Here is a 14,427-nt window from a genome sequence, read left to right as displayed (position 1 = left end):
TGACATATTTTTGTTACAAAATATTAATTTCTTTATGAGATTTTCCTTTTGTCAGAATACATTTGCTTCCCTTCAAGGTTGAATTTTTTCATTGTTTCATTGTGGGACTTACAGTATACCTGTTTTAGTCAACTTTGCCAAGGGTGCCAATAATTATAGAGGGCAATGAATATGTTGGAAGGAGATTCAGTCATACAGAATATAACTAAACTAAGACAAAAATGACTTTCTTACACCACTAGTATGGCTTTTATGTCAAATCAATCCAACCTTATTGTCTCACACATGATGGGTCATTTGTTGTCTCTGTGTCTCTGCAGTGTCTGCAGCTGGGCCTGAGCTCTTTGTGCTGGTGGGAGGATCAGTCACTCTGGAGGCAACAGGACATGAAGACAAGACCGGCTTCAAATCCATAACATGGAGATTTAACAAGAAAACTGTTGTCACGTATACACATAAATACAAGGATGCAGATGTGAGAAGTCCCTACAAAGGCAGAGTGGAGTTTGATAATAACTCCCACTCTCTGCTGCTGAAGAACCTGCAGAAGAACGACTCTGGGCTCTACACAGCTGAGAAGGATGTTGAGGGGAAAGAAATATGGTCTGTTGGTGAATACACTTTCTGTCCAGGGTGAGTATATCTAAAGAGTGGTGTGCTGTGAATGAGAATACACACTTTCTGTCCAGGGTGAGTATATCTAAAGAGGGTGTGCTGTGAATGAGACTGTTACGATACATGAACCAAAATTGTGAAATAAACATCCACGATCTTGGTGTCATGGTTCGAGAAGATAGAACTGACAACATTTCTCTTGAGCCCATCAATCACCCGTCCGTACAGATCCAGCCCCCTGGGCTCTCAATGCAACAAAAACGTTTATTTATTAATTTCCCACAATTATTATGTCATGAAAAGTTGAGATAGCCTGATCGCGAGCCATTTCTTTTCATACTCAATTCTAGTCAGAATATGAGTCTGATACTGCTCCATTGGGATGTAATTATGGGGTGTGTTTCAACCGACAAGGGGATGCCTCTGCACTCAATTGATAGACCTAACCAATCAGAGCAACAAAATAGCTTACCGTGGAGGTGTAGGAAGAAACACCACGAACCATCCTTCTTCTCCACAAATGCCTTAACATTGTTTTTTGGTCTTTTGTAAAATTATTGTGCCCGTCAATATGTCGCTTACAACACTCATTAGCTAAACATAGTGATACATAGTAGGTAGAGGGCTATTAGGAAAAAACTGATAGCCTATATCCCTCGGTTTTAAAAAATAATTCTGTTGAATAATTCTGATATACTACAAACATGTTATAAAACAGCTGGGAAAGGCTGTGTAAATCCCTTTGAACAGGTGGTCAATCAGAGATTTCAAAATAACGAGGGAACAACTTGTTACAATGCAACACGCTGTTTTCCCTATAAAGCCCGATTTGATTAAGTCCGCCCAGATTTGGAAGCAGCATAGTTGCTCCACAATGGAGCAATGCCAGACCGAACTTCCCCCAAAATGTTGAGGGGGACAAAGTTTGGCTGGCACCCAGGCTAGGATTCAGATGCAAAAAGCCTCCATCAAAAATGAGATAACAATGGTGAGTGAATGCTCTCCACACATAGTACAGTTATTAATATCAAGATAAACCAAACTAGTTGGTATTGTTTTTAATATACAGTGGGCATCACTTTCAAATGACCACTTCAGCCTCCGCATTACGGGTGTGAAGGCGCGGAAGTTTTAGTACCACTTTCAGCCACTGTCGTGGCTCTGTCACCATTATTGTCAGTGTTGGGGGTAACGCAATCCACGCAATCAAAACAGTGGTGTGATACCAAGCCAGTAGAGAAATAACTGTTCAGGAATTAATCTGTAGCCTTGGGTAGGCTTCTGCAGAAAACAATGTTGGCGTTTAATACTATCTAGCGGCGTTTTAACAGGCTTTCACGGCTATAGAGGCAACTAGACCCATGTTTTGGTTTGTGAAATTAATTTGCCCTACTTCTTGACTGCAATGTAGTCAGTTGACTGCTTTGACATGTCATTTTTATTTTTCTGTACAATAAACAAATACATCTGCTTTTATGCCGCGAAAAATTACATTCATATTTGGAACTTACATAGTCCAGTGCATCGTTACACTACGCTAGTGTTTCCCAAAACCATAGTAGCAACAAACATTCGCAACCACTATCGTAAGAGTTGTGTAGTTACAACTACACCTCTCTCGACCTGTGGTAGAATGCTAGTAAAGCATTATCGGGGATCTTCATGTCAAAGGCGTCACTGACGCCAGTTATTTGTTTTGCAAGTTAATAATTATAAATATATTTAGGTTTCTAATTGATATTTACACTTATTGTAAATGCATTGACATTCTGTAGAAAAATATTACGATTCCGCCCCAGGTATTGATTCGAATGGCATTATACATGTGGATGGGTCTGAGAATGTTTTCTGGGGTAACATACAATACTACTACCATAGATCAAGCTGCTTCATGCAATAGCATGACTTATGCTTATAGTTATATTCCAACGTTGATTTCTACCCAACGATAGTAAAAAAGAAAAGACAAATTTAAAACTAGAAACCTACCTCAGCATATTCCTCAAAGCCAGAGGCCTTTTCAGCTAACATGGGTTTACTAAATATAAGTATATATACTTCCCGTGAGAAAATTTGGTCTCTCTGCATTTAACCCAACCGTGATTTAGTGAAACACAAACAGCACACAGTGAACACACAGTGAGGTGAAGCACACACTAATCCCAAGCGCCCAGTGAGCTGCCTGCTACAACGGGCGGGCGGGGAGCAGTGAGGGTTAGGTGCCTTGCTCAAAGGCACTTCAGCCGCCCAGCCCACTGGTGGGGCTCGAACCCAACCCTCTGGTTACAAGTCCAGAGTGCTAACCAGTGGGCCCGCGGCTGCCCGTATAGGTGCACTTCAATGCCTCACTTAAGGGAAGAGGAGAGATAGACTTCTCTGCATAGTCTGTCTGCCTCTTCATCCCCTCATGTTTGGTACTGTCTGTCCACTAGCCACTTGTACCACTGTCTTTATGCCTCACTGTTTTGCGTGCTATATTAGCACATTAGCACATATGCATAACCCCCTCCATGCCACAGCGAACTGTGGCCACACTTATACATTTTCTTAAATAGTTAAATATATAGATATATAGACTTTCCTTTTACTTTATTTCTGCATTGTTGCACTGTTGACTTACTCATTTGCACTATCACCGCCATGACCACTATCACCATTGAACTACCACCATGACACTCATTCACACAGAGCACCTTAGGAGCACCTTACCATACCTTACTATGCACAGAGAATCATCCACTCAGTCCCTGCCTCAGTCATTTGCAAAGCGCCTCTGATTTATTAATCACACTATGTGGATACTGTTTTTAAATTGATTTAGATTAAGTGTTAGTATAATTTGTAATTTTGTTATTGTATTTTTTAGTATATTTTTATATATTGTATTAAGTGTTAGTATAATTTGTATTTTAGTATATTTAGCATATTCTTTATCTTCTACTGTCCTTACTGCTTAGTTGTGTTTTTATATTATATACTTTTAATTACTCTTCTGCTGTTAAAAGAATGTGTTTGTCTTGTATGTATGCTGCTGAGACCTTGAATTTCCCTGGGGGATCAATAAAGTATCTATCTATCTATCTATCTATCTATCTATCTATCTATCTACTTACTACGAAACCTTTGCAATCAATGATTTTTATTAGTAAAAAAAAATGGATTTTCTGTTTCTTGTTGAAACCTGGATGACTTCAGACAGCAAAGCTGTTCTTATTTGAAACTTGTCCCCCCAAATTACAATTTCTTCCACTCAATTAGACAAGGCAAAGCGAGGGTGGTGGAATTGCCTCCATTCTCTCAAACAAATATAGCTGCACTAGAGTCAACTTTGGCTAATTAAGCTTCCTTTGAGTATATTGCCTCTCTGAAGGCTGACCCAGCTGTACTTCTATTAACCTTATACAGCCCTCTAAACTATGGACTGGCTTTCTCGACCAGTTTTTCTGAACTTATGTCGCTCATCATCACTAGCTATGATCGGATAATTGTAAATGGCTGACTTTAATATTCATGTCAATAAGACAACTGATGCTAAAGCCAGTAAGTTCTTTAATGTGTTGGACAGTTTAGAGCTAAAGCTGCATGTTACAGGACCCACCCACAACCTTGGCAACACCCCGATCTAGTCATTTTCTAGAGGGATAGAAGTCACAGACTTATCAGTAAATGATTTAAATATGTCTGATCATTATTGTGTATCTTTTAATATAGTACTACATACTCCAAAAAATTCATCCCGAAATTGCAATCAAATCATGACTCTTGTACATTAGAGCAGAACAGCAGTTCATAGCTCTTATAGACTCCATAAATTTAGATATTTTACATCATCCCATTGATCAAATGGTAGAGGCTCTCAATCGTGAATTAGGCTCTGCTTTAACAGAGTGGCACCCTTAAAGACAAAAAAAAAAGCCTGTAGCAAACTGACACCTTGGATGAACGAAAATATCCATGATCTAAAAAAGATCATGTAGAAAGCTGAGAGAACATGGAGAAAAACTAAGTTACAGGTTCACCGTGCCATTCTAAAAAGAAAAAATAGCCAATTATAATAGAGCTATTCGAATGAGAGAAGGAACCACTTCTAAGGTAATTGCTTAAAACAGTGGAAACTCTAGGGTGTTGTTCTCTACCATTGATAGGCTATTGCATCAAACACCTTTGATACACTCAGTCAGGCATCCTCTCTAAGATCAAGAATTTTGCAGACTTCTTCAAAAAACAAAGTAATTTCTATAAGGGAGGCTATTGGTAACACACAGGGTGCGGTTGTAGGGGGATGGTGAGGATTTCCCCCTCTGGTTTTCTATCCCTACCTCTGCTAAATTATTTTTATCGTCAGGGAGGACAACATTTATCCCCTCTGCCCCTCATATTGATTAATGCTACTTCATATAAGTAAAAGCTTGCAACGTGAGAACAGTCTAGTAGGCTAGCCTACATAATCTGACATCAGAAGCGCTTGCCGTCACCGTCAGCACTGATGCTGCTGACACAGTGGCTGCGTGATAATTAATAATTTGGCCTTGATCGTGCAGGACATTTCAGAATGTCAGTGTGTAATCCATCATAAATGGCTGGGTTCAATTGAAAGTTAGCTGGACAAATGAAAGAAAACGAGAAGGATTCAGTGAAGCATAATAATGTTTTAGAACCTTCAAAATTAGAAAACTGATGCAACTGAGATGGAGGACAACTGCACGTAGAGTAGAGCGTGGGCCTATTGTCGAGAAGGAACTTACATTAAATGAGGAGATGTTTGCTGAATGACACAAAAAGTGTTACTTTTTAAATTTCTTGGCATAAACTTATTCAATGGCTCTCTACGAAACACCTGTAGTTTTGGAGGAGCGAGAAAACACTCCGTTTGATAAAATCAGCCAGTAGACAAATAACTGTTAGAAATAATCTGTACTGCAAAAGCGAATGTTGGTGGGTATTTAAACTATCTAGCGGGTGTTTAACAGCTGCAAGAAACAGAAGCTTCATGGTCTTTATGTTCTGGTTCGTAAATTATTTTCATAGAACTTCAAGTTGCCCTAATCTGGCACTCTCCAAACTCTTCACTGCACTGTAGGCAATTAACTGACAGTATGATAGGCTATTTATTTTCTGTAGGCTACAATAAACACATAAAGTCATATGACAAAGGTGGCAAAATAATATAAGTATTATTACTGCCAGCAGCCGGGCCGGGCGGTCATATAGGTTTAGTCAGATTTTTTTTTTTTTTTTTTTTTTTCGCATGTCCAAATTTCCGTCAATGATTCCCGACACTGAAAGACCGGGTAGACAAAACTTGGTGGGCATGTAACCCCATATGGATAGCATGGAACCATCGTTTTCGTTTTGATCTGTAGCCCCCATCGCTGGACTGCACCCCGAAAGGAGGGTAGGGCAGACACAGTTTTCTGTGAATATCTCGAGAACCGTAAGGTTTAGGAGGACCATTATTTTTTGTATGTTGATCTCAAGGGGCCATGTCAACGCATTCCATAACCACTCATTTCATGTATAGCGCCACCTAGTTAAACACAAAAAAGTAAAAATGAGGTGGTGTAATTGAAGGTATCTGTGACCTAACATAGTCAAAACTGCACGAAATTGGAAGTGTAGGATCATTATGACACCCTCTGTATGCACGCCAAGTTTTGTGGAATTCCGTTCATGGGGGCCACACAATAAATTAATTTATGTTACTATACACCAACTGGCCTGTAGGTGGCCGGAGACAGTTTTCTGTGAATATCTCGAGAACCGTAGGGGCCTAGGAGGTCCACCTTTTTTTTTGTATGTTGGTCTTAAGGGGCATGTCAACCCATCCCATTACCACTTATTTCATGTATAGCGCCACCTAGTTAAAAAAATTAAAAAAGCATAAAATTAGGTGTTTTCATCTCAATATCTCTGGCTGACAAGGTCAAAACTGCACAAAATTAAAAGTGTAGGATCATTATGACACCCTCTGAATGCATGCCAAGTTTTGTGTACTTTCGTTCATGGGGGGCCTTACAATAAAATAATTTATGTGTACATTTAGTGACGCACACCAACAAGGATTCCCGACACTGAAAGACCGGGTACACAAAACTTGGTGAGCATGTACCCCATATGGATAGCATGGAACCGCCATTTTTCGCTTTCATCTGCAGCCCCCGCTGGACTGGACCCCCGAAAGGAGGGTAGGGCAGACACAGTTCTCTGTGAATCTTTTATGGTATGTTGGTCTCAAGGGCCCACATAAACCTGGCTCATAATCACTCATTTGTGATTTGCCCCCGTAAAAAATGAAAATCAGTAGGATTAAAAGAAAGCCAAAATAAATATTCATCATCATCATCATGGCTGCATTTTCAGTATTGGCGAGAAGTAGTCGCTTTGTCCACTAGATGGCGCATCGTTGCAGTGAGACGTAATTTTGTTGGAAGTTAAAAGGGGTTGGAAAAACAATGGACGCCCATACAAGGACTGTAATTTCACCGCAGCTTAACATCTAATAAGGATAGGACGATGTTCACATGAAGTGTAATTCCCATTTCTTCTTGAAGCCTAAATAAATCTGAGGATGTTTATCGGACATGCTTGGTTTTACTGCAGGTACGCTAATCTTGTAATATCAATAAGGACCTAGGTAATGTTACCGTTAAGCGTTGGTTGAGTGATGGAGGCATTTGATTTATTGCATTTGTAGAAAACTATAAATGCGTTATACCAAGCAAAATGTATAGCAGCACTGTTTGTATCTTTCGACTGTCATTTATTGCACGCGGCTACAAAATCATTCTGTGCAATGGAAGATTTACCAACGCTACACCGGTCTGATGCAGTTTTGCCTATACATGCGGAGACTGAGACGCCTGTTTATTTTGTTTTAAGTGCTGCAGGGTGTGAGAGGGGAATCGATGTGCTTTGATTACAGCTTGGTAGTTGTAGTCTGTGAAATTAAAAAAGCACGCAGTGTGTGAAGTATCCAAACAATGACACCTTCATTTCATTATGGCTGTTTTAGCAAAACACCTTAAGCTACTGTGTAGTAGGTCCCATTTAGAAGTGGCTACTTCATTTGCTTTCCTTGACTCATGGAGCTGCGTGAATGTTATTACAACTTTTCGCCACGATATGACAGTTTAAGTCCGCTTGATACTGTAAGGCGAAGCCATTGGTTTCCAAAGGAGATTTTATTTGTGTCGCCAGGATAGCCTATTGACAATTTATGTTGTCAATAGGCCTACCTTATAATCCTACCTGTAGCTTAGGGAAGCTAACAACTTTCTATTAGGATCTAGTTTGTTAGTTACCGCTTTTGTCATAACTCCCTGATGCATTTTTGCATTTAGAATAGCCAGAGCGTGTATATCTCAATCGAAAAATTAAACAATATCGGTGCCTATGGACTAGGCTGGGTGAACCCAGCCTGATCTGCCCGCTATTTATTTTTTTTTTTTTTTTAAAAGATTGAGCTTGGTCTGATGAAAGCCAGACTAGCCATGGACCTCAGTTAAACAATGCAAGGGAACATGAATCAGCCTATATTTGCACTAACAATAACGGACAAAAGCTCTTCAACTTTGGCCCGTTAAAATGTGTATGAACAGTCTAGCTTACGATTTCATCAAGGCCCATTTGGACATGTCAGTTATTTGCACCACTGGTTAGATGTAAAACAGCACTTCGCTTCAGACTAGGCTACTGTTACTTAATTTGTGCATTAACAATAACGTTTCAGACTACTGTTACTTAATTTGTGCATTGACAATAAAGTATTACATGAACTAAAGATGACTAAAATCTTATGTAGAAGAAGAAACATTCACAAAAAATCCATCCATCCAAAAATGACCTTTGTTTTTGATAGCTGTTGAAAACGGCATGGAACTGACAGAGATGTTTTTGTTTAAAAATACATAAAAAAATAAATAAATAAATAACATTATGCTGATACCTTTTGCTTTTCCCAAATACAATGTAGCCTACAGGTGTAAGTGACCTTTCATCAATCCAGTTGCAATGGATGAACTGTGATGAACTGCCCTACTTGTGATTGTTTAGAGATTTTAAAGGTTTTATAACAATTCTACATCTTCTTTGGCTATTCTACAATCTATTCACCTTTTTCAGCACCAGTAGGGTACTTTCTGTGCAGCCGCACACACACACTCAGGCATGCCAAACAAGCATACACAAAAGTTTCAAGAGTGGGGGATGGAGTAAAATATGGAGACAAATTGAAGTGTGATTTATTTTCATGAACGGATGTACAGGACTGAGCGGTCATATTTTGTACCGCTATGCGGTACATCTAGTTCTCAACATGTGTTTTGGATCCAATCCTACTAGATTCCTCAAAAAGTATATGATAGCTTAGCTCCTTTATTCTCAAGGTAATAAATACCTCATAAGAAACAGGTATATTTCCAACTGCTTTTAAAACCGCTGTTGTGAAACCTTTACTTAAAAAGTCAAATCTTGACCATACCAATTTGAGCAACTACAGGCCTATATCAAATCTGCCGTTCCTGAGCAAAGTACTTGAAAAAGTCGTTTGTAATCAGTTAAATACCTTCCTCAACAAAAAACAGTATCCTTAAAAAATTCCAATCAGGTTTTAGATCAAATCACAGCACAGAAACGGTTCTAGTAAAAATAGTCAATGATCTCAGACTGGCTACTGACTCAAACAAAGTCTCAATCCTTATTCTTCTGGATTTGAGTGCGGCATTTGACACCATTGATCATAGCATCCTAATTCACCGCCTTGCGAAGTGGGTGCTTCTCTCTGATAATGCTCTAAACTGGTTTCAAACCTACATTACTAGCAGAGATTTTTATATCAGTCTAGGATATCATGTGTCTGAAAAACATGACTTGCCTTTTGGTGTGGCCCAGGGGAGCTGCCTTGGTCCCCTGCTATTTTCCCTATATATGCTTCCATTGGGAAACGTCATAAGTCAGCATAATGTAAACTTCCACAGCTACATGATGATACCCAATTGTATATTTCTGTGGAGCCAACTAACCCAGATAGCCTTTGCTCCCTCACTGCATGCCTAACCTCCATTAATCAGTGGATAAGCAAAACATTTTTGAAACTAAATGATGACAAAACAGAGGTACTTTTGGTTGGACCAAAACTAAAGCGAGATATTGTTCTTAGTAATCTGGGGAACTTGGCACCAGGTCAAACCAAAAGTAACAAGCCTCGTGTCATCTTAGATGCAGAGTTAAGTTTTAAGCCCCATATCAGTAAAGTTACTCAGGCAGCCTATTTCCACCTGAGAAACATTGCCAAAGTGTGGCCCTTTTAACTCAACAAGATGCAGAAAAACTAATTCACGCCTTTATCACTAGCAGGTTAGACTACTGCAATGCACTTTTCACTGGTCTTCCCAAAAACACCCTAAGAAATTGGCACTCATACAGAACTCTGGGCTAGACTTTTAACTAAGACTAAGAAGAGAGAACACATCACCCTGTGTTGGCTGAACTGCACTGGCTCCCTATTTCCTATGGAATTGATGTTAAGTTATGTTAATTACTTACAAAGCTCTGAATGGCATAGCACCTTCATATATCTCTGAGCTTTTAATATCTTATCAACCACAAAGGAAACTTAGGAAGGAATCTTTTAATCGTACCCAAAGTGCTCCACAAACAAAGTGGAGAAGCTGCTTTTATCCATTATGCCCCCAAACTATGGAACACCATGCCTCTGTACATCAAGCAGGCGAGTTCAGTGAATATTTTTAAAAAAGATCTCTAAACATACCTGTACAGGAAAGCTTTTAGTTAACTCATCTTATCCTGTAGACTACTTTTTCAGATTATTCTACATCTGCTGCTATTGGAGGGCGCAGCCAGCCAGAAGCAGATGGGCTCCCCCTATTAAGTCAGGTTCTGCTCAAGGTTTCTTCCTGGAATATGGGAGTTTTTCCTTGCCACAGTTGCCATATGGCGTGCTTGTGGGGGGTAAAGGGTTAAGGCTGCCAGTCTTATGACATGTTATTTTCTATATTTTTGATATGTTGCTGAGTGGATCATAAACTGCCCCAGCAATGAAGAAAAGTGATTGATAATGACTGACTGACTATTATTGTGTTACATGCTTCAAATGTAAAGCACTTTGAGCTGCATTCTGTGTATGAAAGGTGCTATACAAATAAAGCTTATTATAATAATAATTATTATTATTATAACCACCATACATCCATATTTTAAAATGCCCAAGGCAGAACATACATAAATTAAAAGTCAATTTGCAGCCATGTGCACGTAAGTAAAAGTCACACACCTGCAGATAATAATAAGGTGGTGCACACTTTTTGACGAGTCAGTTGAGAATATGTAGCCTTTGATTTTCATGGAGGGGGGGGGTTCCTTGTTAGTTTACGCAAACCAGGCCAAGAAGGCTGATTCTGATTTTGATAATATGATCTGCACAAAAGATAAACTTAGGTAAACAACAATGTGAATATTGTTGTCTGTTGATGACTTTGTCCAGATGGTCTATGTATTTATTGCAACGTTCGGCTGTGAGTTTGTTTTAGCCAAAAAACTCTATTGCAGATATCAATCGCGTCTTTATTCATGGGTTTGGCCTCACGGCAGAGGCTTAGACAACTATGACCCACGTTTTGGTTTCGTATATTAATTTGCCCTACTTATTGACTGCAATGTAGTCAATTGACTGTTTGACAGGTTATTTTTATTTTTCTGTACAATAAACAAATACATCTGATTTATGCCGCAGAATTATGCACTTGGCCAGCCTATAGAACGGGCACATTTTGGAGAGAATAGAGAATGTACGCACGCAAGAATCTGTAGGCTATTTGTGGCTGGTTACCAGCAAACAATGTTTAATGCATTAACTCAAGACGTCAAACGTTTTCTAAACAATACAAACAGAAAGGATGCAGCAGGCAGCAAATGTAGAAGAGTAATTTCCAGTGGAAGAACAAAATGCTGAATGAAGCCCAAAGATATGAAGGCATATCTGGCAAGTTGTTATTTTTTGAAGACGTAAATGGTTGGGCTATAGGCCTAGTTTGGAAGGAGACATAAAGCGTGAGCATGCCACACTATCCACAGCTGTGGTAGCGGGGGGTAGGAGGATTACTGTTAGCGCAGGATTTATATAAAATTCTTCAACAGAAGGCCTGCCTTGAATGCAGGCTTGCCCAAAAAAAAGGCCTGTGGTTTACTTCAGGTGGGAAGTGTCAGGAATTTTCATACGAGAGACGCTCTCATTGGTGGTTAGTATATGGAGTAGGGGATTGACAGCAACATAGCCAATCACATTATGAGAGATGCTGAATTTAACATTAACTGCGATGTTTGATTTTAAATTAATGTAAATTTAGCCGGGACTGTAAGCTGGCACACGTGGGTGCTTGATGTTTTCCGTGGGTGCTCGAGCGACGGAGGTTGCATCCATTACAAACAAACATGCAATGTAAACATCTGGGATTGGGGAGAGCACTAAATGCTCTACTGAATAAGCACGAAGTCAAGCCTTTAAATGAAAAACACTCTTTAATAATCAAAAAAATAAACGCTAATGAAGGAAACTTGTGACCATCAAAAAAAATCGCCTGTAACTCTGTGATAACAAGACGTAACAGGAAGGCATTTGGCTGAGCAACGGAGGTTAACATGCTCTATATTTTGTCCAAATAATGTCTATCATCATTGCACTCGGAGAAAACCAGAATGTTTAATTTGTCCTGCGTTTCTTCTACGGCTGCAAACGGGATTCACTCGCAGTTAACCACATATTTCTTTATTAGGGCAGGGCAGGCATATTTCTGGCTATAAAATTATTTCTAAACCAGTCTGCTAAAGTCTGTAGTGAAGTCTGTGTAGGGTTTTCCAGGCTCCATTTCTTTTTTCACGACACACCCCTGCTCACTTGAGACATCTGCCGGTTGTTTGGGTTGTTGCAGCGTCGTTGCAGCGTCACTGGAAAAATACAAATTAAAGTCGCGTGATACCGTGTGATCCCGCATGCGGACCGCGAGGGAAGCTGACCAAGTCGAAGCACTGCCCACTGTATATGTTAATCAAATAAAATGAAAATAAATTTGCTTCAAAACCTGCTAAATACTATTCTCTCTGGTCTGAAATATGTTTATTAACCACAACACATGTATTGAATTTGTCCTAATTATATGTTACAGTTCAGCGAACTAATATGACATTTCCCATGTGATCATGTTTACTTTCCCACCTCAACATTAAATTACTCTAATTTTAGGCAAGTAATCTCAAAAGACAAAATCAACAAAAGATCATGTGTATCATGTCTATCCTCTCTTACCAGTGAGTGTGTGTGTGTGTGTGTGTGTGTGTGTGTGTGTGTGTGTGTTTAACAGAGCATGCAGCAGCCCCCACTCTGACTGTGGTGTGTGTGTGTGTGTGTGTGTGTGTGTTTAACAGAGCCTGCAGCAGCCCCCACTCTGACTGTGGTGTCTAACTGGTCCAGCAGTGACTCCTGTAGTGTGACTCTAAACTGCACAGGACTCAACGTGTCTCTGATCTCCAGCTGTAACGGCACCTTCTGCTCTCAGGAGGAAGGAGTCACATCCCTCTCCATCTCTCTCAACCACAACGCTGTCTCCTGTAACCATAGCAACCCTGTTAGCTGGAGCCAGACCACCATGGACCTTAAACCACTCTGCCCACTGTACAGAGGTGAGACACACCAACACTTCACATAGGCAGAGTAGGGGTAGTGACATGTACATAATGTTTCCAATTTTTCTCTAAAACTGTACAGAACTAAGAAAACCGTCCGTTGCTGAAAACAAAAGTATTTCACTGTTGAGTCGCTTGTGTTTGTTTGTTTTTGTTCAGGAGGAGACCAGATTGATATCAATAGAAGGACGACTGGAAAAAAAACAATTGGAGTTATTTTAGGAATTATCGGAGGTGTAGTTGCAATAATCAGTATTGTAGTTGGAATTGTTTGTTGGAAGCGGAAGATGAGAGGTAAAAAAAACTCCCTACAACTTTTCTGTCCATATGCAGCGGTCTACTGACACATGTCTACACTACTGACACATGTCTACACTACTGACACATGTCTACACTACTGACACATGTCTACACTACTACTCTAATGATATACTGACACATGTCCACACTACTACTCTAATGATATACTGACACATGTCTACACTACTGACACATGTCCACACTACTACTCTAGTGATATACTGACACATGTCTACACTACTGACACATGTCCACACTGCTACTCTAGTGATATACTGCAGCGGTCTACACCATATATAAACACCTGATATACTGACACATTTCTACACCATATGCAGCACTGATATACTGACACATGTCTACACTACTGACACATTTCTACACTACTGGACACATGTCCACACTACTGCTCTAATGATATATGCGGGCCACATGTCCACACTACTACTCTAATGATATACTGACACATGTCTACACCATATGCAGCACTGATATACTGACACATGTCTACACTACTGACACATGTCTACACTACTGACACATGTCCACACTACTACTCTAATGATATACTGACACATGTCCACACTACTACTCTAATGATATACTGACACATGTCTACACCATATGCAGCACTGATATACTGACACATGTCTACACCATATGCAGCACTGATATACTGACACATGTCTACACCATATGCAGTGGTGGCACATGTCTACACCATATGCAGCACTGATATACTGACACATGTCTACACCTGCACCATATGCAGCACTGATATACTGACACATGTCTACACCATATGCAGTGGTGGCA

General features: G+C 39.8%; 1 protein-coding gene across 1 annotated transcript; it reads left to right on the top strand.

The window, feature by feature from the left end:
- Positions 1-320: 320 nt before the first annotated feature.
- Positions 321-13,969, top strand: LOC125290230 (the record flags this gene model as incomplete). Its single annotated transcript, XM_048237139.1, has 4 exons — positions 321-447; positions 539-633; positions 13,054-13,308; positions 13,471-13,969. Coding segments are annotated over 4 exons (662 nt in total), but the record flags the coding sequence as incomplete, so codon positions are not given.
- Between the last annotated feature and the right edge of the window lie 458 nt (positions 13,970-14,427).

Source organism: Alosa alosa, unplaced genomic scaffold, assembly GCF_017589495.1.
Source record: "Alosa alosa isolate M-15738 ecotype Scorff River unplaced genomic scaffold, AALO_Geno_1.1 AALO_1.0_unplaced_281, whole genome shotgun sequence".
In the NCBI taxonomy this organism is placed as follows: Eukaryota; Metazoa; Chordata; class Actinopteri; order Clupeiformes; family Clupeidae; genus Alosa; species Alosa alosa.
The sequence above is the reverse complement of the archived record's forward strand: the minus strand, read 5'-3'. Positions and strand labels throughout refer to the sequence as shown.